The 26,043-nt window shown below is 43.1% G+C and overlaps 1 protein-coding gene across 4 annotated transcripts; it reads right to left on the reverse strand.

The window, feature by feature from the left end:
• Nucleotides 1-1,158: 1,158 nt before the first annotated feature.
• LOC139378829 (P2Y purinoceptor 3-like) lies at nt 1,159-26,043 on the reverse strand. Of its 4 annotated transcripts, XM_071121364.1 has the most exons (8): nt 25,629-25,990; nt 16,272-16,608; nt 14,240-14,418; nt 11,702-11,795; nt 11,397-11,549; nt 11,033-11,150; nt 10,220-10,296; nt 1,159-3,066 (listed from the first exon to the last, which is right to left on the reverse strand). In XM_071121364.1, the coding sequence occupies exons 2-8, from the start codon at nt 16,539-16,541 to the stop codon at nt 3,052-3,054; spliced, it is 906 nt and encodes a 301-aa protein (XP_070977465.1). In that variant the 5' UTR covers nt 16,542-16,608; nt 25,629-25,990; the 3' UTR covers nt 1,159-3,051. The 4 variants fall into 4 exon arrangements, with proteins under 4 accessions (XP_070977465.1, XP_070977463.1, XP_070977464.1 ...); XM_071121363.1 differs by lacking the exon at nt 1,159-3,066 and having other exon boundaries at nt 9,049-10,296; nt 25,629-26,043; XM_071121365.1 differs by lacking the exon at nt 1,159-3,066 and having other exon boundaries at nt 9,051-10,296; nt 11,714-11,795; nt 25,629-25,861.

Consider the following 26,043-nt stretch of genomic DNA (forward strand, 5'->3'; position numbering starts at 1 on the left):
TCAAATGACAATAAGTTTATCTGTTTCAAAGAGATGGAATAGGGGTTGTGAATTTGTGAACATAGTGGATCGAGGGGCTAGATAGTCAGCAACATAGGAAATTCCATAGGGAAATATTATGTTACTTAAAAAAATATGTTTACACAAGTAGTTTTCCATCAATACAGCAGATTCTCTGTACTTACACAACCCAAATGACAGCTTAATAATTTACCCAGAGCTCAGAACTAAAGGCAACAACAATCTTAGGTCTTTACGGTCCGTCAGTCTCACCTCACCATAATTTGAGCAAACGGAAGGACAGAGTAGAGTAGGTTGCAGGATCCATAGTTCCTGACAAGTGCTTGTGACATCACTATAGTCTAGATTCTAGAAAGTACAACCCCATTCCATGTTAAATAAAGTAGGTTGTTTTTGTGAATGAGTGGAGAGTATTTCTCAGATTTTAGGGTGTTGTACAATTTCTTTTCTCTGTGTGTGTGTGTGTTTAAACACTCAGCACTACATTAGTTAGGTTGACCTTTGGGTTGAGTTCAGGTGAATAGGGAGATTATTAACATTATTGCTAATCCAATTTGTTTAAAAAGGCGTGACCATTTTTTACTCTCTCTTTTTCACACACATGCACACACACATGCATTTTATTATTCTATCCTCGTGAGGGACCTACAATTAATTTCCATTCAAAATCCTATTTTCCCTAAACCTAACCCTATCGCTTACCCTAACCCTAACCTTAACATGTAGTCCTAACCCAAACTCTTTACTCTAACCCTAATTCTAACCTTAACCCTAATTGCACCTCTAACCCTAAACCTAACCCCTAAACTTAAAATAGCCTTTGTCCTTATGGGGACATGGGAAATGTGGCCACGTGGGAGAATCTTCCTTGATTTACTGTCCTTGTGGGCGCACACACACACACACACACAATTCAACAACACAATCTCATTGGACAGTAGCGTTACATTAAACATGTTTAATCCAGTCATATTTTGTACATTTCCAAAATGTCAGACACAAGATGAACAGGAAATAGACCAATACAGTTCTCATCAAGGGCCGTCATCAAAAGATACAATAACAGATACCAAATCTGTCTCTGAGTTTTGTTTTCCTGAGGTATAACTTCCTTCAACTCAACAAATTCATGGAGAATTTTTTTTTTTTACAAAAAACTATATAACAGAGTCCATCATTGCTTTGTTATGGTACAGTATCATAATCCTCATCCAGATCTACTCATCAACATTTGAATACTGCCAATGATAGTAAGATCATCTCTAATGATCATATCTAATGTCCTTTGTGTCTCCAAACCGTTCCTTTTCACATCCTGAATTCTGCACCCAACCATTTATACTGTTCACAAAGGCCTGCTTCTGAATGAAATCCATGTAATGCAGAAGACTTCCGCCACCAACAACAACTCATCCTATGCCTGCCAGCATTGATCCCCTCGGGATGAATAAAGTCTATCGAATTTAATTGAACTTATTCCACAGTATATCGGACCTTGGATTTGGTCATCCCTCTGAATAAATGTACAGCCGTTTTATTCGTCTCTTTGTTGTTACCCTTGTTATTGACCATGCCCCCCTTCTCGCCCCTTTCGCCCCCCTCCTCCTCGTCTCCCGCTCTTCCCAGCTTCCTCAGCGGCCAGAGGAGCCCATGATGCTGGTTGGCTGCAGTAGTGTCTGGCGGTGGGCAACAGGGGGCGCCACCCCCTTTTTCCTTGGTGAGGAAGTAGAGGAGTGCGTTGAGCCAGGCATTGAAAGACGCCAGCGGCCGGGTGATCTTATAACACATGGATACCATCGTCATGGTGTGGCACGGGACACCTTTCTTCACTTTCAGGACGAGGAAGATAGTCCTGGTGACATGAAATGGGAAGAAGCAGAGGGCAAAGAGGAGTGTGATGGTGATGATTGTCTTGATGGATTTACGCCGTCGGTGGGCATATGGAGAGTGGGCGCCGAGAACTATCGACATCCCCTCTCCTCCTCCCTGAAGTCCTCCTCCCACAACTCCAGCTCCATTCCCTCTCATTCCACCTCCACGTACCCCACCTCCTCCTCCCCCCTCTCCTCTGCCTCGCTGTGATTGGGGCTGGGAGCGCAGGGTCCGGAATATTGTCAGAACCACATGTGAGTAGCACCAGGCGATGATAGAGAACGGGAGAAAGAACCCTAGAAGATGTAGGATGATTCCATATGGAACATAGTCTTGGAACTCCTTATCGATGGCATCGTCCCAACAGTTCTGATATGTTTCCACCTCCCCAGTACCATTACTACTAACGGTGCCAGTGTTATTACTGGTAATCACCATAGCCTCGCCCCCTACACCTCTCATCACGTGGCTCGTTTGGGCAAACCGGAATATGGGGCACGTAAGAGCGAAGACGACCCCCCACACCAACACACACGTCCCCTTGACCGCTCTCTTAGTCTCCAGTGTGATGGTCCTCATAGGGTAACATATCCCCAGGTAGCGATGGACAGATATACACGTCAGGAAGAATATAGAACAATACAGGTTGAAATAGAACAGAAAGCGGACCAATCGGCACATGTAGTCCCCAAAGATCCATTGGTCACGCATCACATAGCTAGCCACCAGGAAGGGGAGTGACAACCCGTACATGAAGTCTGTGGAGGCTAGGTTGACCATGTAGATGAGGGAGGCGTTCCAACGCTTGGTGCGTCTGAAGGAACGCCAGAGAATGATAAAGTTGAGGGAGATTGAGAAGAGGAAGGTGAAGGAGTAGCACAGAGGGAGGAAAATGTACTTGTAGGACTCATCGATGCTGCAGGAGGGAGGGAGCGAGGGATTGACAGAGAAGGAGTTAAGGAGGTGGTGTACTCCTTCAACAATAATGTCATCATTGAGCGCAGGGGCGTCCATCGTTTTTGTTGTCATGGTGACGTTGGGGTGTTTCCGTGTCAGTTGAGATTATGTCTCATCTTCCCATTCTACTGTTCCTTCTGGTTGCCTCTGTTTGATTTCTGAATATCCAATTCCCAGGTTCACTTATGTTGTCTTCACAATTCAAATTCTGTTTACCTGGAAAGAAAGAGAGAGGGTTGTTACAATCACTCATATTAATGAATTTTCATAGTATACTTCCCTGTACAGTGATTTGATATAGATATACAGGTAACTGCCAAAATAACAGAAACACTTGAGTAAATGAGGGATACAAAGTACATTGAACACAAATACAAGCGCAACATGCCCAAATTTGTTTACATCCCTATTAATGGGCATTTTAGCCTTTGTCAATATAATACATCCACTTCATCTACATCCGCTGATTAAACAGCATGGGGACAATAAAAGGTCACTCTAAAATATGCAGTTTTGTCACACAACACAATGCCACAAATGTGTCAAGTTTTGAGGGTATGTGCACATGTCATGGTGAGTGCAGGAATGTCCACCAAAGCTGTTGCCAGAGAATTCAAAATTCATTTCTCTACCATAAGCCATCTCCAATGTCATTTTAGAGAATTTGGCAGTATATCCAACTGGCCTCACAACCGCAGACCACGTGTAACCACACAGCCCACAACCTCCACATCCGACATCTTCACCTGCGGGATCGTCTGATGGGAGGGTGACGGGTACTGAGGAGTATTTCTGTCTGTAATAAAGCCCTTTTGTGGGGAAAAACGTATTCTGATTGGCAGGGACTATTGAGTGGGCCTGGCCACCCATGGCTGCGCCCCTGCCCAGTCATAGATTGGGGCCTAATTATTTTATTGCAATTGACTGATTTCCTTATATGAACTGTAACTCAGAAAAATCTTTGAAATTGTTGCATGTTACGTTTATATTTTTGTTCAGTATATATTGAAAGCAGGTGCTACCACACAGGTGTGGTTTGAGTTAATTAAGCAATTAACATCCCGTCGTGCTTAGGTTCATGGAAAAAAATGACAATGCTCCCATCCACAGGGCAGGAGTGGTCACTACAATGTTTGATGAGCATGAAAATGAAGTAAACCATATGCCATGGCCTCTCAGTCACCAGATCCCCAGATCTCAACCCAATTGAACACTTATGGGAGATTCTGGAGCTGCGCCTGGGACAGCATTTTCCACCACCGTCAACAAAACACAAAATGATGGAATTTCTTGTGTAAGAAGGTTGTCCCATCCCTCCAATAGAGTTCCAGACACTTGTAGAATCTATGCCAAGGTGCATTGAAGCTGTTCTGGCTCGTGGTGGCCCAACGCCCTATTAAGACCATTTATGTTGGTATTTTCTTTATTTTTTGTCAGTTACCTGGAAGTCTGGAGTTATATAACTTTTAGCATACTCTAAACCCGGGGTATTCAACTCTTACCCTACAAGGTTCAGAGCCTGCTGGTTTTCTGTTCTACCGGAGAGTTAATTGCACATACCTGGTGTTCCAGGTCTAAATCAGTCCCTGAATAAAGAGGAACAATGAAAAAAAATGCAGTGAAAATGGCTTTGAGGTCCAGCATTGAGTTTGAGGGCTCTAAAATTTCTTTCTTTCATTCAACATACACCATGAGGTGTCTTCCCAAGGTACTCTCCCTCCTTCCCCCTTGCTGACCGGTGACTCCCCCCAGCCCCTTACACAATCTCCAGTGTTGTTTGCCCTCCTGTGTGTGTTTTGCCCTCCTGTACGACTATATGCTGCTGATTCAGTCTCTTCTCACTCCATTAACTCGACAATCAGTAACTACACTTCCCCTTGTCCTATCAGTCCATCCCTCCATTCCCCCCCTCCCCCGTTCATCTTTCGTTTCATTCCCCTCCACCATACAGTGACTCCATATGCATCCACCTACCCATTCCCACCTCCTCTTTGCCCTCATTTTTATACTCTTGATTCATTAACTTGTGTGTCATTGTATTTCTCCTCTTTCGTCTTGTACGTCATTCGTGAACATATGTGGGTCGCTTCACATTTGGCCACCATCGACTGAACTCAAACTCATCCAAGCCCTACTATCCCATTATACTGTACCATCACCACATTGCTATCCCCTTGTCCAGTGCTTTGCACGTGCCCAGTTACCCCCCCCCCCCCCCCCCCCCCCTGCCCGCCCAATACACACACACAAGCAGGTGAGAGTGGGCTACACATGATGTGTGTATGTCTGTGAGTGTGTGCAATCAACATCACTTCACACATTCAACGTAGAGGATTTAGGTAAATATAGGTCCTATGTACACCATAGGTGCAAAAGACAAATCATTCAAAATAATTAGCCCAATCCCTTCTTCATGACTACTCTATTTATCTGAGTGTTGAATATAATAGATAAGAGCCCTGCATTTAGAGAGTTGGGACATTACAATAATTATTTCAAAAAGTAAAAGCATTGTATTTGGGACGAATCATTCGCTAAACCCTAAACCTCAACTAAATATTGTAATAAATCATGTGGAAATTGAGCAAGTTGAGAAGAGTAAACTGCTTGGAGTAACCTTGGATTGTAAAACAGTCATGGTCAAAACATGTTGATGGAACAGTAGCTCCATAATGAAGCACATTAACAACGCTATCAACAAGGCAGGTCCTACAGGCTCTAGTTTGTTTTGTCGCACCTGGACTACTGTCCGGTCGTGCGGTCAGGTGCCACAAAGAGGGATTTAGGAAAATTACAATTGGCCCAGAACAGGGCAGCACAGCTGGCCCTTAAATGTACATGGAGAGCTAACATTAATATCCATGTCAATCTCTCCTGGCTCAAAGTAGAGGTGAGATTGACTTCATCAGTACTTGTATTTATGAGAGGTATTGACATGTCGAATGCACCGAGCTGTCTGTTTGAACTACTGGCACACAGCTCAGACACCCATGCATACCACACAAGACATGCCAACAGAGGTCTCTTCACAGTGCCCAAGTCCAGAACAGACTATGGGAGGCGCACAGTACTACATAGAGCCACGACGACATGGAACTCTATTCCACATAAAGTAACTTATACAAGCAGTAAAATCAGATAAAAAAACAGATAAAACTATGCCTTATGGAACAGCGGGGACTGTGAAGGGACAGACACACACGTACACACACACATAATAACATACACACTCGTACATATGGATGTTGTGTTGTAGATATGTGGTAGTAGAGAAGGCACACACTTAATGTGTTGTGAAATCTGTTGTGAAATGTAATGTAATGGTTTTAATTGTATGTAACTGTCTTAATTTTGCTGAACACCAGGAAGAGTAGCAGCTGCCTTGGCAAGAACTAACGGGGATCCATAATAAATACAAATAAATGGGGAATATTTTTACTGTGTGTGTCAGGTCTGGTCTCTTGGTTGTACTGTGTGTGTCAGGTCTGGTCTCTTGGTTGTACTGTGTGTGTCAGGTCTGGTCTCTTGGTTGTACTGTGTGTGTCAGGTCTGGTCTCTTGGTTGTACTGTGTGTGTCACGTCTGGTCTCTTGGTTGTACTGTGTGTGTCACGTCTGGTCTCTTGGTTGTACTGTGTGTGTCAGGTCTGGTCTCTTGGTTGTACTGTGTGTGTCAGGTCTGGTCTCTTGGTTGTACTGTGTGTGTCAGGTCTGGTCTCTTGGTTGTACTGTGTGTGTCACGTCTGGTCTCTTGGTTGTACTGTGTGTGTCAGGTCTGGTCTCTTGGTTGTACTGTGTGTGTCAGGTCTGGTCTCTTGGTTGTACTGTGTGTGTCACGTCTGGTCTCTTGGTTGTACTGTGTGTGTCAGGTCTGGTCTCTTGGTTGTACTGTGTGTGTCAGGACTGGTCTCCTGGTTGTACTGTGTGTGTGTCAGGTCTGGTCTCCTGGTTGTACTGTGTGTTTGTCAGGTCTGGTCTCCTGGTTGTACTGTGTGTGTCAGGACTGGTCTCCTGGTTGTACTGTGTGTGTGTCAGGTCTGGTCTCCTGGTTGTACTGTGTGTGTGTCAGGTCTGGTCTCCTGGTTGTACTGTGTGTGTGTCAGGACTGGCCTCCTGGTTGTACTGTGTGTGTGTCAGGTCTGGTCTCCTGGTTGTACTGTGTGTGTCAGGACTGGTTTCCTGGTTGTACTGTGTGTGTCAGGTCTGGTCTCTTGGTTGTACTGTGTGTGTGTCAGGTCTGGTCTCCTGGTTGTACTGTGTGTCAGGTCTGGTCTCCTGGTTGTACTGTGTGTGTCAGGTCTGGTCTCCTGGTTGTACTGTGTGTGTCAGGACTGGTCTCCTGGTTGTACTGTGTGTGTGTCAGGACTGGTCTCCTGGTTGTACTGTGTGTGTGTCAGGACTGGTCTCCTGGTTGTACTGTGTGTGTGTCAGGACTGGTCTCCTGGTTGTACTGTGTGTGTCAGGTCTGGTCTCCTGGTTGTACTGTGTGTGTCAGGTCTGGTCTCCTGGTTGTACTGTGTGTGTCAGGTCTGGTCTCCTGGTTGTACTGTGTGTGTCAGGACTGGTCTCCTGGTTGTACTGTGTGTGTGTCAGGTCTGGTCTCCTGGTTGTACTGTGTGTGTCAGGACTGGTCTCCTGGTTGTACTGTGTGTGTGTCAGGTCTGGTCTCCTGGTTGTACTGTGTGTGTGTCAGGTCTGGTCTCCTGGTTGTACTGTGTGTGTGTCAGGACTGGCCTCCTGGTTGTACTGTGTGTGTGTCAGGTCTGGTCTCCTGGTTGTACTGTGTGTGTCAGGTCTGGTCTCCTGGTTGTACTGTGTGTGTGTCAGGACTGGTCTCCTGGTTGTACTGTGTGTGTCAGGTCTGGTCTCCTGGTTGTACTGTGTGTGCCAGGTCTGGTCTCCTGGTTGTACTGTGTGTGTCAGGACTGGTCTCCTGGTTGTACTGTGTGTGTCAGGTCTGGTCTCCTGGTTGTACTGTGTGTGTGTCAGGTCTGGTCTCCTGGTTGTACTGTGTGTGTGTCAGGTCTGGTCTCCTGGTTGTACTGTGTGTGTCAGGTCTGGTCTCCTGGTTGTACTGTGTGTGTGTCAGGTCTGGTCTCCTGGTTGTACTGTGTGTGTCAGGTCTGGTCTCCTGGTTGTACTGTGTGTGTGTCAGGTCTGGTCTCCTGGTTGTACTGTGTGTGTCAGGTCTGGTCTCCTGGTTGTACTGTGTGTGTGTCAGGTCTGGTCTCCTGGTTGTACTGTGTGTGTGTCAGGTCTAGTCTCCTGGTTGTACTGTGTGTGTGTCAGGTCTGGTCTCCTGGTTGTACTGTGTGTGTGTCAGGACTGGTCTCCTGGTTGTCATAAGAAAGTATGGCACATAGAGAGAGTGGCAATAAATGTAACTGTAATAAATCTATAAATGTAAACAGCATAAATACCCAAATCCCTGCAATCTGTGAGCTTTGTAAGCAAAATAAAGGACATACCTGTTGAAATGAGCTGTGGTTCAAAACGCTCTTCCTTTATCCCTGTTCTCCAAGTTAGAAAAAGAGTCCAACAAAAACGAAAAGACTGAAGATACCAGTGAAGACCACGGGTAAAATGGTGAATATATAAGAGCAAAATGACCAATCAAGAAGATACCAGTGAAGACCACGGGTAAAATGGTGAATATATAAGAACAAAATGACCAATCAAGAAGATACCAGTGAAGACCACAGGTAAAATGGTGAATATATAAGAACAAAATGACCAATCAAGAAACTCTGTGTTGGAAAGTCTATCTCTCTCTTGACATAATGAGTCACCTTCAGGTCTGTCTCCTTTCTACCTGTTTTTGGCTCCTCTAACTCATCCCTGTCTGCCTCGTGTCTTTGTCGGTGTGACACAGTCCCTCCCTCCCTCCCACCCTCTCTCTCCTCTTGTCCCTCTATCTTTCCCTCCCTCCCCATGTCCCCCTCTCTTCCTCCCATTCTGCTGATCTAGACATTTGGCTAAGGCAAACTCTAACCAGGGCTGAAGTCACACACACACACACACACACACACACACACACACACACACGTATGCACACACACAGACGGCAATGTATACAATTTACATCTGTGCTAAATACATTATGTAAATAGCTACTGTACATGTACACTTAATCCATCTCTAGATACAGGTACATACATACATACATACATACAAAGCAGCACTAGCACACCTACACACAATATGTATCCTTGACAACCTGTTTATTTCATGCAAAATTATTGTAGAATAAAACAACGTCAACAGTGACGTCAAACTCATGTAACCCGGACAAAATCCCAATGCTCCTTGTGTTGCTGTTTTATGACAACAGTACCAAACGAGTGAGGCTTGGTCAGGCATCTTGTCGGTCGGCTGGTAGGTTACATTGTTGTCATATTACAACAGTATGCAGGTTAATATAGTATTCCATACCCTTTACTTTTCCTGCTATTTCAGTAGACCCAAGTCATTGAGTTGAGCAGTGCTCGCATTACACTGTGTGTGTGTCTGTTTGGTTAGTAATGCCCCTTTCTCTGACTGACTCATTCAACGATCATCATGCATACATTAAAACATCGCCGAGAATAGAAGACATAGCTGTGTCCCGGCAACATAAAATCAAAACAAACAATGAAACGTGTCCCGGCAACAAGAATAAAAAACAATCGGTAACACTTTATTCAAACTCCACGTCGTAACGCTCAATGACATTTGTTATGATACCGTATGACGTATAGTTCAAATAATGTGCTTCCAAATGATCATTGCATTTCAACATGTGGATGACAATGGACATTTAAACTAGACTGATCCATGGGTAGCAATAGCAGCTTATTAATCCCTTATAATATTACCGTTATTTTCCCCCTAAAACCCTACAATACAACAACATTAACAGTCCAGACATACACGTTTCCCTTTATAAAAACACAAAAAAAAACACAGAGCAAAACCGGTTGATATGATGTCATAATAAATGTGAAACTGGGTGTGATGACGTCATTTCAACCAGTTTTGCTCACTGGGAAATAAAAACAAAATGCTGTGCAATTCAATCCAAAAAGGTATTTAGGAGTGATGCAGTCTCTTCACATTGATTTGATTCGTCCATTAATTTCAAGCACCGGTGTCCGTCATTGACGGATTGTGACCTGATCTCTGACACCGGGATTCCATTTTATTAGACGATGACCGTAGAACTTAGAATGATTCGAATTATTCTATGGTGATGGGCCTTCTGAAAGTGTCGTCCATAGAGTATATAATACACAAGAGTGGCTTGTCATAGACCTGCATAGCTCTAGATTGTGCTGATAATGGCAGCCATCTTGGTCAGGGTTCTATATGTCAGAGTGATGTCATGTCCTGTACCTCCAGCAGCATAGCATCCTGTTCTGTCCTCAGCTGGTCCCGAGTCTGAAGATGAACCACCAGCTCTGTGCTAAGGTCTGATGGGCGATGCACAGAGACACACCCACATGCGCACGGGCACACAAACACAAACAAAATTTCAGATAAAAAATGTAAGATCAAATGCAGTTGTACAGATCATTTGACAAAGGTGAAATAAAGGTAAAATAATAAGGTTGGTATAACTTATAAATGAAAAAGGTGAAATATAAAGTAGCCTATATCTAAAATATACACTGAGTATACAAAACATTAGGAACACCTTCCTAATATTGAGTTGCACCTGCTTTTGCCCTCAGAACAGTCTCAATTTGTCGGGGCATGAACTCTACAAGGTGTCAAAAGCGTTCCATGCTGGCCCATGTTGACTCCAATGCTTCCCACAGTTGTGTGAAGTTGGCTGGATGTCCTTTGGGTGGTGGACCATTCTTCATACACTCTGGAAACTGTTTAGTGTGAAAAACCCAGCAGCGTTGCAGTTCTTGACACTCAAACCATACCCCGTTCAAAGGCACTTAAGTCTTTTGTCTTGCCCATTCACCCTCTGAATGGCCCATATACACAATCTATGTCTCACTTGTCTCAAGGCTTAAAAATCCGTCTTTAACCTGTCTTCTCCCCTTCATCTACACTGATTGAGGTTGATTTAACCGATGACATCAATAAGGGATCATAGCTTTCACCTGGTCAGTCTATGTCATGGAAAGAGCAATGTTTTGTACACTCAGTGTAAATATGCAATATATCCTGTGTAGTATCTAAGTGACCACTCACCTTGTATAGCCTTGTTGAGAGAGTTTTGGTGGGCGTTGAGCTCTTTGAGACTGAAGGATTGCAGGTCACTTCGGTCCAGCCTTCTATTCTTCAACAGCTGATTACAACAAGCTGGGCTCTGAGACACAGGGGACAGAGTGAAGAACAGAATGTAAGATAACACCTAATAACAAAACACTGTGCAACCCCAAGGGCAGCACTATTAACCTCCTTTCTAGCCACTCCTGTAGATATGATGGGATTGTATAAGATGGCAAGGAGAAGCAAGTGCCTATCCTATACATTCAAAACTACAGGAGTGCAGAGGGGGTAGGGGCTAGGAGTTGACTTGGGATTCAGGTCCCTCCTTCCCTCCCGCTCTCACCTCCTGTTTCTGCTCAGTCCTCAGCTTGTTTCTGAGCGCGCTCAGTGCAGCCTTGAAGCCTGATGATTTGCTCTTGGCTGCAGGGGGGGCAGGGGACTTGGGCTGCTGGCGCACCTGCACACTGGAACCGCTCTTACCAACAATTTTGGAATTCTTGAAAGAACAGAAACAAAACAAAAACGGCATTATGGTTGAGATCTGGAATACAAGAAAACAAGTGTATTTCACAATTCTATGATATATCCTGCATCACTCTAGCTGTACCACTCTATGACCAGCCTTACCCTTTGAGTGTGTGTGCTTACCTTCACACTAACTTTTTTGCCAGTATCCTCATCTTCTTCTTCGCTTCCGCTGTCATTGATGAAGCACAGCTGGAGGTTCATCTGATTCGAAAGACTGATGAGGAAAACAATTTTTTGGGTTAGTAAGTAGTGAAATGACCCTGGCATTGATAAACATGATTACAAGAGAAGGTGGAAAGTTTTTAAGTTTCTCGGCGTACACATCACGGTGTACACATCACGGACAAACTGAAATGGTCCACCCACACAGACAGTGTGGTGAAGAAGGCACAAAAGAGGCCGAAGAAATTTGGCTTGTCACCTAAAACCCTCACAAACTTTTACAGTTGCACAATTGAGAGCATCCTGTCAGGCTGTATCACCGATTGGTACGGCAACTGCACCACCCACGACCGCAGGGCTCTCCAGAGGGTGGTGCGGTCTGCACAATGCATTACCGGGTTCAAACAACCTGCCCTCCAGGACATCTACAGCACCCGATATCACAGGAAGGCCAAAAAGATAATCAAGGACAACAACCACCCGAGCCACTGCCTTCTTCAACCCGCTACCATCCAGAAGGTGAGGTCTGTACAAGTGCATCAAATCTGGGACCGAGAGACTGAAAAACAGCTTATATCTCAATGCCATCAGCCATGGAATCATGTAGTAACCAAAAAAGTGTTAAACAAATCAAAATATATTTTATATTTGAGATTCTTCAAATAGCCACCCTTTGCCTTGATGACAGCTTTGCACACTCTTGGCATTCTCTCAACCAGCATGACCTGGAATGCTTTTCCAGCCGTCTTGAAGGAGTTCCCACATATGCTGAGCACTTGTTGGCTGCTTTTCTTTAACCTTTTCCGACTCATCCCAAACCATCTCAATTGAGTTGAGGTCGGGGGATTGTGGAAGCCAGGTCATCTGATGCAGCACTCCATCACTCTCCTTCTTGGTAAAATACCCCTAACATATCTTGGAGATGTGTTGGATCATTGTCCTGTTGAAAAACAAATGATAGTCCCACTAAGCCCAAACCAGATGGGATGGCGTATCACTGTAGAATGCTGTGGTAGCCATGCTGGTTAAGTGTCCCTTGAATTAAAAAAAAATAAATCACAGACAGTGTCACCAGCAAGGCACCCCCACACCATAACACCGCCTTCCCCATGCTTTACTGTGGGAAACACATATGCGGAGATCATCCGTTCACACACACTGCGTCTCACAAAGACGCGGCGGTTGGAACCAAAAATCTCAAATTTGGACTCAAGAACAAAGGACAAATTTCCACCAGTCTAATGTCCATTGCTCGTGTTTCTTGGCCCAAGCAAGTCTCTTCTCATTATTGGTGTCCTTTAGTAGTGTTTTCTTTTGCAGCAATTTGATGATGGCCTGATTCACGCAGTCTCCTCTGAACAGTTGATGTTGAGATGTCTGTTACTTGAACTCTGTGAAGCATTTATTTGGGCTACAATTTCTGAGGCTGGTATCTCTAATGAACTTATCCTCTGCAGCAGAGGTAAGTCTGGGTCTTCCTTTCCTGTAGCAGTCCTCATGATAGCCAGTTTCATCATAGCACTTGATGGTTTTTGCAACTGCACTTGAAGAAACTTTCAAAGTTCTTGAAATGTTCCATATTGACTGACCTTCATATCTTAAAGTAATGATGGACTGTCGTTTCTCTTTGCTTATTTGAGCTGTTCTTGACATTATTTGGACTTCTGTATACCCCCTTACCTTGTCACAACACAACTGATTGGCTCAAACACATTAAGAAAGAAAGAAATTCCACAAATTAACTTTTAAGAAGGCACACCTGTTAATTGAAATGCATTCCAGGTGACTACCTCATGAAGCTGGTTGAGAGAATGCCAAGAGTGTGCAAAGCTGTCATCAAGGCAAAGGGTGGCTATTTGAATAATCTCAAATATAAAATACATTTTGATTTATTTAACCCTTTCTTGGTTCTACATGATTCCATATGTGTTATTTCATAGAAAATAGTAAAAATTAAGAAAAACCCTCGAATGAATAGGTGTTCTAAAACTGTTGACCGGTAGTGTATGTATGTACTGTTTTTATACCATCTATTGCATCTTGCCTATGCCGCTCGGTCATTGCTCATCCATATATTTATATTTATATATTCTTATTCCATTCCCTTATTTAGATTTGTGTGTATTAGGTAGCTGTTGTGGAATTGTTAGATTACTTGTTAGATATTGCTGCACTGTCGGAACTAGAAGCACAAGCACTTTGCTATAACATGTGCTAACCATGTGTATGTGACCAATCAATTTTTATTTGATACCACTCCTCCAGGGAGCTAGCTTTCTTGGAGCTAGCTTTCTTGGATTCTTTCTTGGATTATTGACCACAAGGATGTGAGTTCGCTTCTTGCCTCGAACCTTATGCTTCTCCCTTGGTTTCATTACACTGGTGTCAGAAGTGGGATTTGTTCATGATTCTATCAGCCTGGGTACTATACTATTAGTACATAATTAACAACACTATCACAACACAATGTTACGTAGACTACACCGTGCTTCGTACCGCGAGGTTAGGGCTGTCACGCGGCTATTGCAGTCCTCCTCGCCTCTGTCCTCCCAGCTCTCCTTACTCTTCCCTTGCTCCCTGTCTCCTGGCCGGTTCATGGACAGCGTCTTCCCTCTCTCTCTCTCCTCCGGCCGGCTTGCTGACAATTTCTTACCTCGTTCAAGGACACTGGAAGACTGGAGATGAATCAGATATACAGTCGTGAAAAAGTAAGTACACCCTTTGGAAAGTGGTCTATTTTGAATCATTTTTTAAACATATTTGGACACATGGATATTTGAGCTATTTTCCAACCACATCCATTGATAAAGGGAACTCAATTTAACAAATCGCACACCAAAAAATGTACTTTGAAAATGTTATGCAATTAAAATAAACCAAAATGCAGTTTTGTTATGCAGAAAAAAATGTGAACACCCCTCCCTTTACCTTCACCTAAAATGGCTAAAATTAGGATCAGGCACCAAAACAGGTGCAAATTATTAGGAAATCATTAGAGAGTACCTTGGGAGAGTCCAGACTTCCATAAAGATTATAAACTTGGTCTGGTTTGGTCTTAACCATATGGGTGTTGTAACACATCATGCAAAGATCCAAATACCTATCCGAGGCCCCCAGAAGAAAGATGATTGATGCCTGTGAGTCTGGGAGGGGTTACAAATCCATTTCCCAGCAATTCGAAGTACATAGTTCCACTGTCCGACGGATCATCTACAAATGGAGAAAATTCCAGACCACTGGCAATCCACCTAGGACAGGTTGTCCCACCAAATTCACCCCAAGAGCTGACCGAAAGATGCTCATAGAAGTCTCTAAATACCCCAAGGTAACATCAAGGGATCTACAGGCCTCTCTTGCTACAATCAATATTGAAGTGCATGAGTCAACGGTCAGAAAGAGACTGCCTCTTGGCCTACATGGGAGGTCAGGAAGGAAGAAGCCTCTGCTTTCAAAAAAGAATATCAAAACTACTGGAACAATGTGCTCTGGACAGATGAGTCAAAGGTGGAGTTGTTTGGCCGCAATGCCAGATGCCATCCTTGGCAAAAACAAAACACTGCCTTTGAACAGAAGAACCTCATACCAACCGTAAAGCATGGAGGCGGTGACATTATGGTTTGGGGCTGCTTTGATGCCTGAGGGCCTGGCCAAGTCGCCATCATTTAGTCAACCATGTATTACACATTGTACCAGAGAATCCTTGAGGAGAATGTGAGGCCACCTGTCAAAAAGCTGAAGCTGAATCGAACATGGATCTTGCAACAGGACAATGATCCAAAACACAAACTAATCTACAACAGAAGCTAGGGGTGTACTTATTTTTCCCACACTATGGAATTGCATTTCTGTTGACTTTCGATGAATAAATGATGGCAAAGTATAATCTTTCAGTTTCATTTGTTAAATTAGGTTACCTTTATCTGTCAATAGTGTTGAAGTGAATATTACATATCCATCTGTCCAAATACTTCCTAAAAAGTCAAACTTTCCAGGGGGTGTACTTGCTTTTTCACATGACTGTAGGTAGCACAAGTTATACAGACCAAGTTATGGAGAGCCTCTCCTGTGTGTAAGTTTAATTTAATTTTAATGAATTAATTAATTTAATTAGTTTTTTTAATGAGCTGCCTTATTGGCCAGGTCTCCCTTGTAAAAGAGGTATTCTGACCTCAATGGGACTTCCTGGATAAATAAAGGTTAAAATGATTAAGGATTTTTTTTTAAAGTTCATATTGTTTTGCAGTGCTGTGTAGTCTCTTTCAACACAAAACTAGCCACTGAATAGAGCAGGTGCCTGACATTGCATTCAGGCACCATGTTTTTGTACAACACTGTGTCCCTGACAGATGCACACTTCTCTCCCATAAATAGACAACTGTGTCACCTGTCCACATCCATAAGTAACAGACAGCATTCAACTATGACCCTTTACCTTTGTTCTTTCTTCTCACTCCTCTCCCCTTCCCCCTCTACTCTCCACTACCTGTCCAAAAACACCTGTCCCCAGCACTCAACTGTGACCTCTGACCTTTGTTTTCTTCTCTCTCTTCTCCTCTTCCTGTTTCTCCAGCTCTGCGATGCGCAGGCTCAGCGCCTCCCAATGCATTATGGGTAGGCCCAGGTCATCCTCTCCGTATGACCCCTCCTGCCACACCAACGCAGCTCCCTCCGCATCTTCATCATCATCCTCTTCATCATCTTCCTCTTCAGCCTCGTCGCTCTGTTTCTCCTCTTCCTCCGTCTCGTCGCTCTCTTTCTCCTCTCCCTGCTCCCTCTCTCTCTCCTTCTCTCCCTCCATCTCTTGTGTCAGTAGGAGAGAGTGCCAGTGTGGGTAGACTTCACTGCGCTCTGGGTTGGAGGGTTGTCTAAGATAAAGATGATATAGTTGTCTATTAACACATAAACACAAAGCAGTAGAGTAGAGGCACTTACAGAAGTTGCACACATGGGGAACATTGTAGTCGCCTAGGGTCCAGGAAAAATGTGGTATTTTATAAACGCATTTCATGCAATTCTAAATAATTTTACATGACTGGAGACATTTGCAGAATTTTTTAAAAACCATACAAATGATCGAAATGACAGTCTACTTTGACACTAACAAACTGAGAATCTGAGATCAATAAAAATGACCTTAAATCCATCAGATGAATGATCAGATGAAGCAGATGCTAAGCTACAGGACTGTTTTGCTAGCACAGACTGGAATATGTTCCCGGGATTCCTCTAATGGCATTGAGGAGCATCTATCATTGGCTTCATAAATAAGTGCATCGATGACGTCGTCCCCACAGTGACCGTACGTACATAACCCAACCAGAAACCATGGATTACAGGCAGCATCCGCACTGAGCTAAAGGCTAGAGCTGCCGCTTCAAGGAGCGGAACCGGAAGCTTATACGAAATCCCGCTATGCCCTCAGACGAACCATCAAACAGGCAAAGCGTCAATACAGGACTAAGATCGAGTCGTACCACACCGGCTCTGACACTCGTCGGATGTGGCAGGTCTGCAAACCATTACAGACTACAAAGGGAAGCACAGCTGAGAGCTGCCGAGTGACATGAGCCTACCGGATGAGCTAAATTACTTCTATGCTCGCTTCGAGGCAAATAACACTGAAACATGCATGAGAGCACCAGCTGTACTGGAAGACTGTGTGATCATGCTCTCCGCAGCCGATATGAGTAAGACCTTTAGACAGGTCAACATTCACAAGGCCGCAGGGCCAGACGGATTACCAGGACGTGTACTGCAAGCATGACCTGACCAACTAGCAAGTGTCTTCACTGACATTTTCAACCTCTCCCTGTCCGAGTCTGTAATACCAGCATGTTTTAAGCCGACCACCATAGTGCCTGTGCCCAAGAATACTAAGTTAACCTGTCTAAATGACTACCGACCCATAGCACTCACATTAGTAGCCACGAAGTGCTTTGAAAGGCTGGTAATGGCTCACATCAACACTATTATCCCAGAAACCCTAGACCCACTCCAATTTGCATACCGCCCCAACAGATCCACAGATGATGCAGTCTCTAATGCACTCCAAACGGCCCTTTCCCACCTGGACAAAAGGAATACCTATGTGAGAATGCTATTCATTGACTACAGGGTTTAACACCATAGTGCCCTCAAAGTTCATCAATAAGTTAAGGACCCTGGGACTAAACACCTCCTTCTGCAACTGGATCCTGGACTTCCTGGCGGGCCGCCCCCAGGTAGTAAGGGTAGGTAACAACACTGTGCTCCTCCTGTACTCACGGTTCACTCATGACTGCACGGCCATGCACGACTCCAACACCGTCATTAAATTTGCCGATGATCACCGACAACAACGAGACAACCTATAGGGAGGTCAGAAACCTGGCCGTGTGGTGCCAGGACAACAACTTCTCCCTCAACGTGATCAAGACAAAGGAGATGATTGTGGATTGCAGGAAAAGGAGGACCGAGCACGCCACCATTCTCATCGATGGGGCTGCAGTGGAGCAGATTGAGAGCTTCAAATTCCTTGGTGTCCACATCACAAACAAACTGACATGGTCCAAGCACACCATGACAGTCATGAAGCGGGCACGACAAAACCTATTCCCTCTCAGAAGACTGAAAAGATTTGGCATGGGTCCTCAGATCCTCAAAAGGTTCTACAGCTGCACCATCGAGAGCATCCTGACTGGATGCATCACTGCCTGGTATGGCAACTACTCGGCCTCCGACCGCAAGGCATTACAGAGGGTAGTGCGAATGGCCCAGTACATCACTGGGGCCAAGCTTCATGCCATCCAGGACCTCTATACCAGACGGTGTCAGAGGAAGGCCCTGAAAATGTTAAAAGACTTCAGCCACCCTAGTCATAGACTCTTCTCTCTACTATCACACGGCAAGCGGTGCTGGAGCGCCAAGTCTAGGTCCAAGAGGCTTCTAAACAGCTTCTACCCCCAAGCCATAAGACTCCTGAACATCTTGTCAAATGGCTACCCAGATTATTTACATTGCCCCCCCCCCCCCCCTTCCATCTCTACACCACTGCCACTCTCTGTTGTCATCTATGCATAGTCACTTTAATTAACTCTACCTACATGTACATACTATCTCAACTAACCGGTGCCCCCACACATTGACTCTGTACCGGGCACCCCCCTGTATATATTGTTATTTTTACTGCTTCTCTTTAATAACTTGTTACTTTTATCTCTTATTCTTATCCATATTGTTTTAAACTGCACTGTAGGTTAGGGGCTCGTAAGTACGCGTTTCACTGTAAGGTCTACTTTGGCACATCTGACTAATACAATTTGATTTGATTTGATCAACAGCATAGGCCTATGTGTGTGGAGACACATATTGTAGGCTACAATATGAGGATGAAATTATAGTCCTAAAAATGCTATTCAGTTTCACTTACTCACCCAATGATGCGCAGCTCACTCACCGGTGATGGCCGATGCGTCCGTGCCAAAAGCCTACAGTGCATTCGGAATGTATTCAGACCCCGTGACTTTTTCCTCATTTTGTTACGTTACAGTCTTTTTCTAAAATTGAATAAGACATTTTTTTCCTTCATCAATCTACACACAATACCCCATAATGACCAATCGAATACAGGTTTTTAGAGATTTTAGCAAATGTATTAAAAATAAAGAACTGAAATGCCTTATTTACATAAGTATTCAGAGCCTTAGCTATGAGATTGGAAATTGAGGTCAGGTACATCCTGTGTCACGTTCTGACCATCGTTCGTGTGTGTTTTCCTTGTTTTAGTGTTGGTCAGGACGTGAGCTGGGTGGGCATTCTATGTTGTGTGTCTGGTTTGTCTATTTCTATTATTGGCCTGATATGGTTCTCAATCAGAGGCAGGTGTTAGTCATTGTCTCTGATTGGGAACCATATTTAGGTAGCCTGGGTTTCACTGTGTGTTTGTGGGTGATTGTTTCTATCTCTGTGTTTGTATGTGCACCAGTATAGGCTGTTAGGTTTTCTCGATACGTTTCTTGTTTTTGTATTGATCGTGTTGTCGTCTTTATTAAACATGTATCAAGAATACCACGCTGCGTTTTGGTCCGACTCTACTTCACCCAAAGAAAACCGTTACATCCTGTTTCCATTGATCATCATTAACATGTTTCAACAACTTGATTGGAGTCCACTTGTGGTTAATTCCATTGATTTGACATGATTTGGAAATGCACACACCTGTCTATATCAGGTCCCACAGTTGACAGTGCATGTCAGAGCAAAAACCAAGCCATGATGTCGAAGAAATTGTCTGTAGAGTTCCGAGACAGGATTGTGTCGAGACACAGATCTGGGGAAGGGTACCAAAGCATTTCTGCAGCATTGAAGGTCCCCAAGAACACAGTGGCTTCCATCATTCTTAAATGGAAGAAGGAGGGAACCACCAAGACTCTTTCTAGAGCTGGCTTCCCGGCTAAACTGAGCAATTGGGGGAGTAGGACCTTGGTCAGGGAGGTGACCAAGAACCCGATGGTCACTCTGACAGAGTGACAGAGTTCCTCTGTGGAGATGGGAGAAACTTCCAGAAGGACGACCATCTGGAGGAAACCTGGCACCATCCCTACGGTGAAGCATGGTGGTGGCATCATCATACTGTGGGGATGTTTTTCAGTGGCAGGGACCGGAAGGAAGAGTAGTCACGATTGAGGGTGAAAGATGAACAAAACAAAGTACATAGAGATCCTTGATGAAAACCTGCCCCAGAGTGCTCAGAACCTCAGACTGGGGCGAAGGTTCACCTTCCACCAGGACAACGACCCTAAGAACACAGCTAAACAATGAGACAAGTCTCTGAATGTCAAGACAAGTCTCTGAATGTCCTTGAGTGTCCCAGCCAGAACCTGGACTTGAACCTGATCAAACATCTCTGTAGAGACCAGTGGCGATTTTAGCATGTACATTTAGGTGGGACAAAACAAAAACAACATGTTGGGATGCATGCCAGCAAAGCCACTACACAACACAACACTAAACAATACATTAATTACACTATAACGGTGACAAACGGTTCCCACAAACTGTTAGGGCCTACATAAAGCTGTCCCAAGAGTCCCAGCAGCAGTCCCAACACCTTCCTACTGCTACACCTGGCTATCAGCGGAGCCTTGTCTGGCAGTGAAACAGTTAATTCAGCCTCATTTACTGCATTTATAAAACATAGCTGATATGGCTGACGTGCTTAAACAAATGTGGTTTCTACTGACAATTGAAATGTACAAACTATGGCATAAGGGAACATCAAGCAGATAAGAGGCAATCCGTAATTTCGATTAAGACATTAATGAGCGAGCGACGGTTGCTTTGTAACGCTTGCAGTTAGCCACTGATTCTTTCCAAACCACTTATTGTTTAATTTGCAATTTCCAACTTGTTGTGTAATGTATATGTCCAATGGTCGATGAGCACCGATACATTTTATCTATAATTTCTCTTCATTATTTATCTTCATATGACAAGGATTAAAAAGGATTTGTCAGTAGATTGCCGACTTGATTCATGTTGATAACTGCTAGCTAAGATTTTGAAAGTAAGATTTTGACATGATCAGTCCAATCAAAGCCACTGTACATATAACGTGATTTTACGTAATTTTAGCTGTGGCCAATGACCTTGAGCCTTCTTGGAAGGGCTCTTCTAATGTAACTCTAGCAGGACTCAAAGGGCTTAAATGTTCGATGTCTATCCTTACTAAGGACTTAGATTTGGCCTGTGAAGTAGTGTCCCCATGAGTGACAGAACACTGAGCCAATCATGGCGCAATGCTCCTATTTTCTGCTGGCTTGCCCCACCACCGCAGAAAGCACTGAGCTAGGCTGAAACACCTGAATTTTGGAGCTGCTTACTCAAGAAAACAAAAAAGAGACAATGTTTGTATGCGGCTTTATTAACTCAATGATATATATATATATATATATATATATATATATTTTTTTTACATTGTTTGCAAACTGATATGTGACACGTACTAATGCCAAAATAACATGCAAAATAGGCAAGCCCCACAAAAAATGTGGAGCCCCACCTGCCCTGAATGATGGGTTGCCACTGGTAGAGACCTGACGCTCCCCAACCAACCTGACAGAGCTTGAAAGGATCTGCAGAGAAGAATGGGAGAAACTCCCCAAATACAGGTGTGCCAAGCTTGTAGCGTCATACCCAAGAAGCCTCTTGGCTGTAATTGCTGCCAAAGGTGCTTCAACAAAGTACTGAGTAAAAGGTTTGAATACATATGTAAATGTGATATTTATATTTTATATTTGTAATTCATTTGCAAAATATTCTAAAACCTGTTTTTGCCTTGTCATTATTTTTTATTTACCTAGGCAAGTCAGTTAAGAACACATTCTTATTTACAATGACAGCCTAGGAACAGTTGGCAAACTGCCTTGTTCAGGGGCAGAACGAGTTGTCAGCTCTGGGATTCAATCTAGCAACCTTCCGGTTACTGGCCCAACACTCTAACCACTAGGCTACCTGCCACCCCAATATTATGTGGTATTGTGTGTTAGATTGATGAGGGGAAAAAAAATTGAATAAATGTTAGAATAAGTATGTAACGTAATTGTATTTATTTTTTAAGTCAAGGGGTCTGAATACTTTCCGAATACAATGTATATCTCACTCGTTTTACTTTGTAAAACAATATTTGGAAGTTTATCAAATATTTTGTTAGGCTAGAGCAGACAGATTAGAGACTTCTCTTTTCAGCAGGAGCCATTTGGTTTCCAACCTGTGTTTTCCCGCAAATGTATTTGAAATATTGCCAAAGGCCTGTTTTGTCTGCATGCTGTTCACTGACAGATTTGCTGCACGTTCCTGACTCTAGGCTATGTATTGTTATTGGGCTACACACAATCCACAGATAGGCTATTTTTTAAAAGACGCTATTGACCTCTGTGGCTAAATGATGGGCATTTTCATGGTGTAGTAGGCTATTCTGAATTATTTCATTATTTTCATTGAACAGACAGCAGTTATTCTATAACTTTGGCAAATGTATTTCAATTTATCAGGGGCAGTGGTGGAAAAAGCCCACAATTGTCATACTTGAGTAAAAGTAAAGATACCTTAATAGAAAATGACTCAAGTAAAAGTGAAAGTCACCCAGTAAAATACTACTTGAGTGAAAGTCTAAAAGTATTTGGTTTTAAATATACTTAAGTATCAAAAGTAAATGTAATTGCAAAAATGTGTAGATTATTTTCTTTAGGAATGCAGTGAAGTAAAAGTAAAAGTTGTCAAACATATACATAGTAAAGTAAAGTACTGATACTCCAAAAACTACTTAACTTCTTATGGCTGGGGGGCAGTATTGAGTAGCTTGGATGAATAAGGTGCCCAGAGTAAACTGCCTGCTACTCAGGCCCAGAAGCTAAGATATGCATATTATTAGTTGGATAGAAAACAATCTGAAGTTTCTAAAACGGTTTAAATGATGTCTGTGAGTATAACAGAAGGAACTCATATGGCAGGCAAAAACCTGAGAAAAAAATCCAACCAGGAAGTGGAAAATCTGAGGTTTGTAGTTTTTCAACTCTTTGCCTATCCAAGATACAGTGCAAATTTGGTCCGATTGCACTTCCTAAGGCTTCCACTAGATGTCAACAGTCTTTAGGACTTTGTTTGAGGCTTCTACTGTGAAGGGGGAGAGAATGAGAGCTGTTTCAACCAGAGGTCTGGCAGAATGCCATGAGCTCAGTCTCGCGTGCTCCCGTGAGAGCAACCTGCGTTCCATTGCATTTCTAAAAACAAAGGAATTGTCCGGTTGGAACATTATTGAAGATTTATGTTAAAAACATCCTAAAGATTAATTCTAAACATCGTTTGACATGTTTCTACGAACTGTAATGGAACTTTTTGACTTTTTGTCTGGACCTAGTGCTCGTGCGTCATGAATTTGTGAACTAAACGCATGAACATAAAGGAGGTATTTGGACATAAATTATGGACTTTACAAAACAAACATTTATTGTGGAACTGGGATTCATGCGAGTGCACTCTGATGAAGATCATCAAAGGTAAATTAATATTTATAATGCTATTTCTGACTAATGTTGACTCCACAACATGGTGGGTATCTGTATGGCTTGTTTTTGTGTCTGAGCGCTATACTCAGATTATTGCATGGTGTTGGCTTTTTCCATAAAGTTTTTTTGAACTCTGACACAGCGATTGCATTAACAAGAAGTATATCTATAATTCCACGCATAACACTTGTATCTTTTATCAATGTTTATTATGAGTATATCTGTAAATTAATGTGGCTCTCTGCAAAATCACAGGATGTTTTGGAAGCAAAACATTACTGAACATAACGCTCCAATGTAAACTGAGATTTTTTGGATATAAATATTAACTTTATTGAGCAAAACATACATGTATTGTGTAACATGAAGTCCTATGAGTGTTATCTGATGAACATCAAAGGTTAGTGATTCATTTGTATTTCTATTTCTGCTTTTTGTGACTCCTCTCTTTGGCTGGAAAAATGGCTGTTTTTCTGTGACTAGGTGCTGACCTAACATAATCATATGGTTTGCTTTCGTCATAAAGCCTTTTTGGGACTAACAACACCTTTATCTTTAAAATGGTGTATAATACATGTATGTTTGAGGAATTTTAATTATGAGATTTCTGTTGTTTGAATTTGGCGCCCTGCACTTTCCCTGGCTGTTGTCATATCGATCCTGTTAACGGGATTTCAGCCGTAAGAAGTTTAAATAGTACTTAAAAGTATTTTTTCCTAAGTACTTTTTACACCACTGATCATGGGTGCCTGTCACGACTTCCGCCGAAGTTGGTGCCTCTTCTTGTTCGGGCGGCGTTCGGTGGTCGTCCTCACCGGCTTTCTCGCTGCCACAGATCCATGTTTCTTTTTTCAATTTGTTATGTCTTGATTGTACACACCTGGTTCCCATTACGTTATTATTATTTCCCTATTTAACCCTCTGGTTCTCATTATGTTTTGTGCGTGATTGTTCCTGGTCTTGTGTTAGGGCTTGTTATCCCTGCATGGATTTATTTGGCCGAGTAAAGTACGTTATTTTACTCAGTTCTGTGTCCTGCGCCTGACTCCGTCCTCACCTCTGCACAACTGACACATGACAGTGCCTCAGCTCCTCCAGAACCCTTTGCGCTATGATTAACGAAGAGGGAACTCGAATGAACTTTGAACGCTTTTATTATATTTTTTTACATCGCAAAAAGTTACTTATTTTTCATGACACAAGATGTACCGGATCCGGCCAAATACGTTCCGGAATAAAACAGTCCAAAACGGAGGTGATCCTGTTCCGGTAGGATCCGGCTACAATTAAGCACGGGTAGGCCTTCGACTTCAATTATATGCAGGGAGAACATTTTACTTTAAAGAAGCTATCCACATTCTTCAAATGATTATATTTTGGGACGACTTGAAGTTAAGAGTTCAAAAGAGAGGAGAGAGTTTCAGAAAGTTTGTTTTTGTTAAACAGTAAGGTAACACATGGAATGCCTGGAAACAGATTATAGAGCGTTTCAACTTTATAATGTACCAATGTTAGTAACTAACAGCCTCAGTTACCAGTGGGTCTATCTATGTGGCTATCCAAACTGCACTCTGAAATGTGTATAGATCAAGACAGACTGCAGAATATAATTGAAATAGAAAATAAAGACAGTTACGTAAACGCTGTTAGGGAAACGTGTTTAAGACTGATTGATGTACGCTATAGTAACAGTAGTCTATATAGTGATAATAGGCCCAAGGGGTAGCCTAGAGAAGAAGCGAAGTAAAACAAACAATTATCAATAGTTGTAGTCTATATGCATAATGTTTAGTTAGTCAGTGGTTGATCGTGTAATCCAATAGCTATTTGGAATCGCTTACCAATTTCCCAGGGGAGTAGAAATCACAGCTTCTTGCGCTGTCAAACCGGGGGAGAGGTTTCTTGTGTCCACATAACTTTCTCTCTTCCTTGAGCGAAAACTCTTCCTAGTTTCCCTTTATTCTCCTTCCTCCTTCCTGAGTTTCCACACTTTTTTTCATTCCCTGTTCCTTTATCTCAACTTCTCGCTCACTGTAACGGGAGAAGGGTGTTGAACTGCAAGATTATGGGAAGCTTGTTTACGCGGCTTTGAAGTTACAACCAGTGGCAAATGTATTTAGTAGCCTAATGTTATAGCTGGTTAGTAGCCGAGCATCTCCAAGAAATCCACGAATTCTTGCGCCAAAACAATCGAAACAAAAGCGTAAACCTTCAGGAATTTCACGGCTTTTCAGTAGGGACACAGAGAGGAGGGGT

Source organism: Oncorhynchus clarkii, chromosome 21 (assembly GCF_045791955.1).
Source record: "Oncorhynchus clarkii lewisi isolate Uvic-CL-2024 chromosome 21, UVic_Ocla_1.0, whole genome shotgun sequence".
NCBI lineage: Eukaryota > Metazoa > Chordata > Actinopteri > Salmoniformes > Salmonidae > Oncorhynchus > Oncorhynchus clarkii.

Coding starts and splice junctions, on each gene's coding strand:
- LOC139378829 (XM_071121362.1), bottom strand. CDS start 2,922: ATGACAACAAAAACGATGGACGCCCCTGCGCTCAATGATGACATTATT.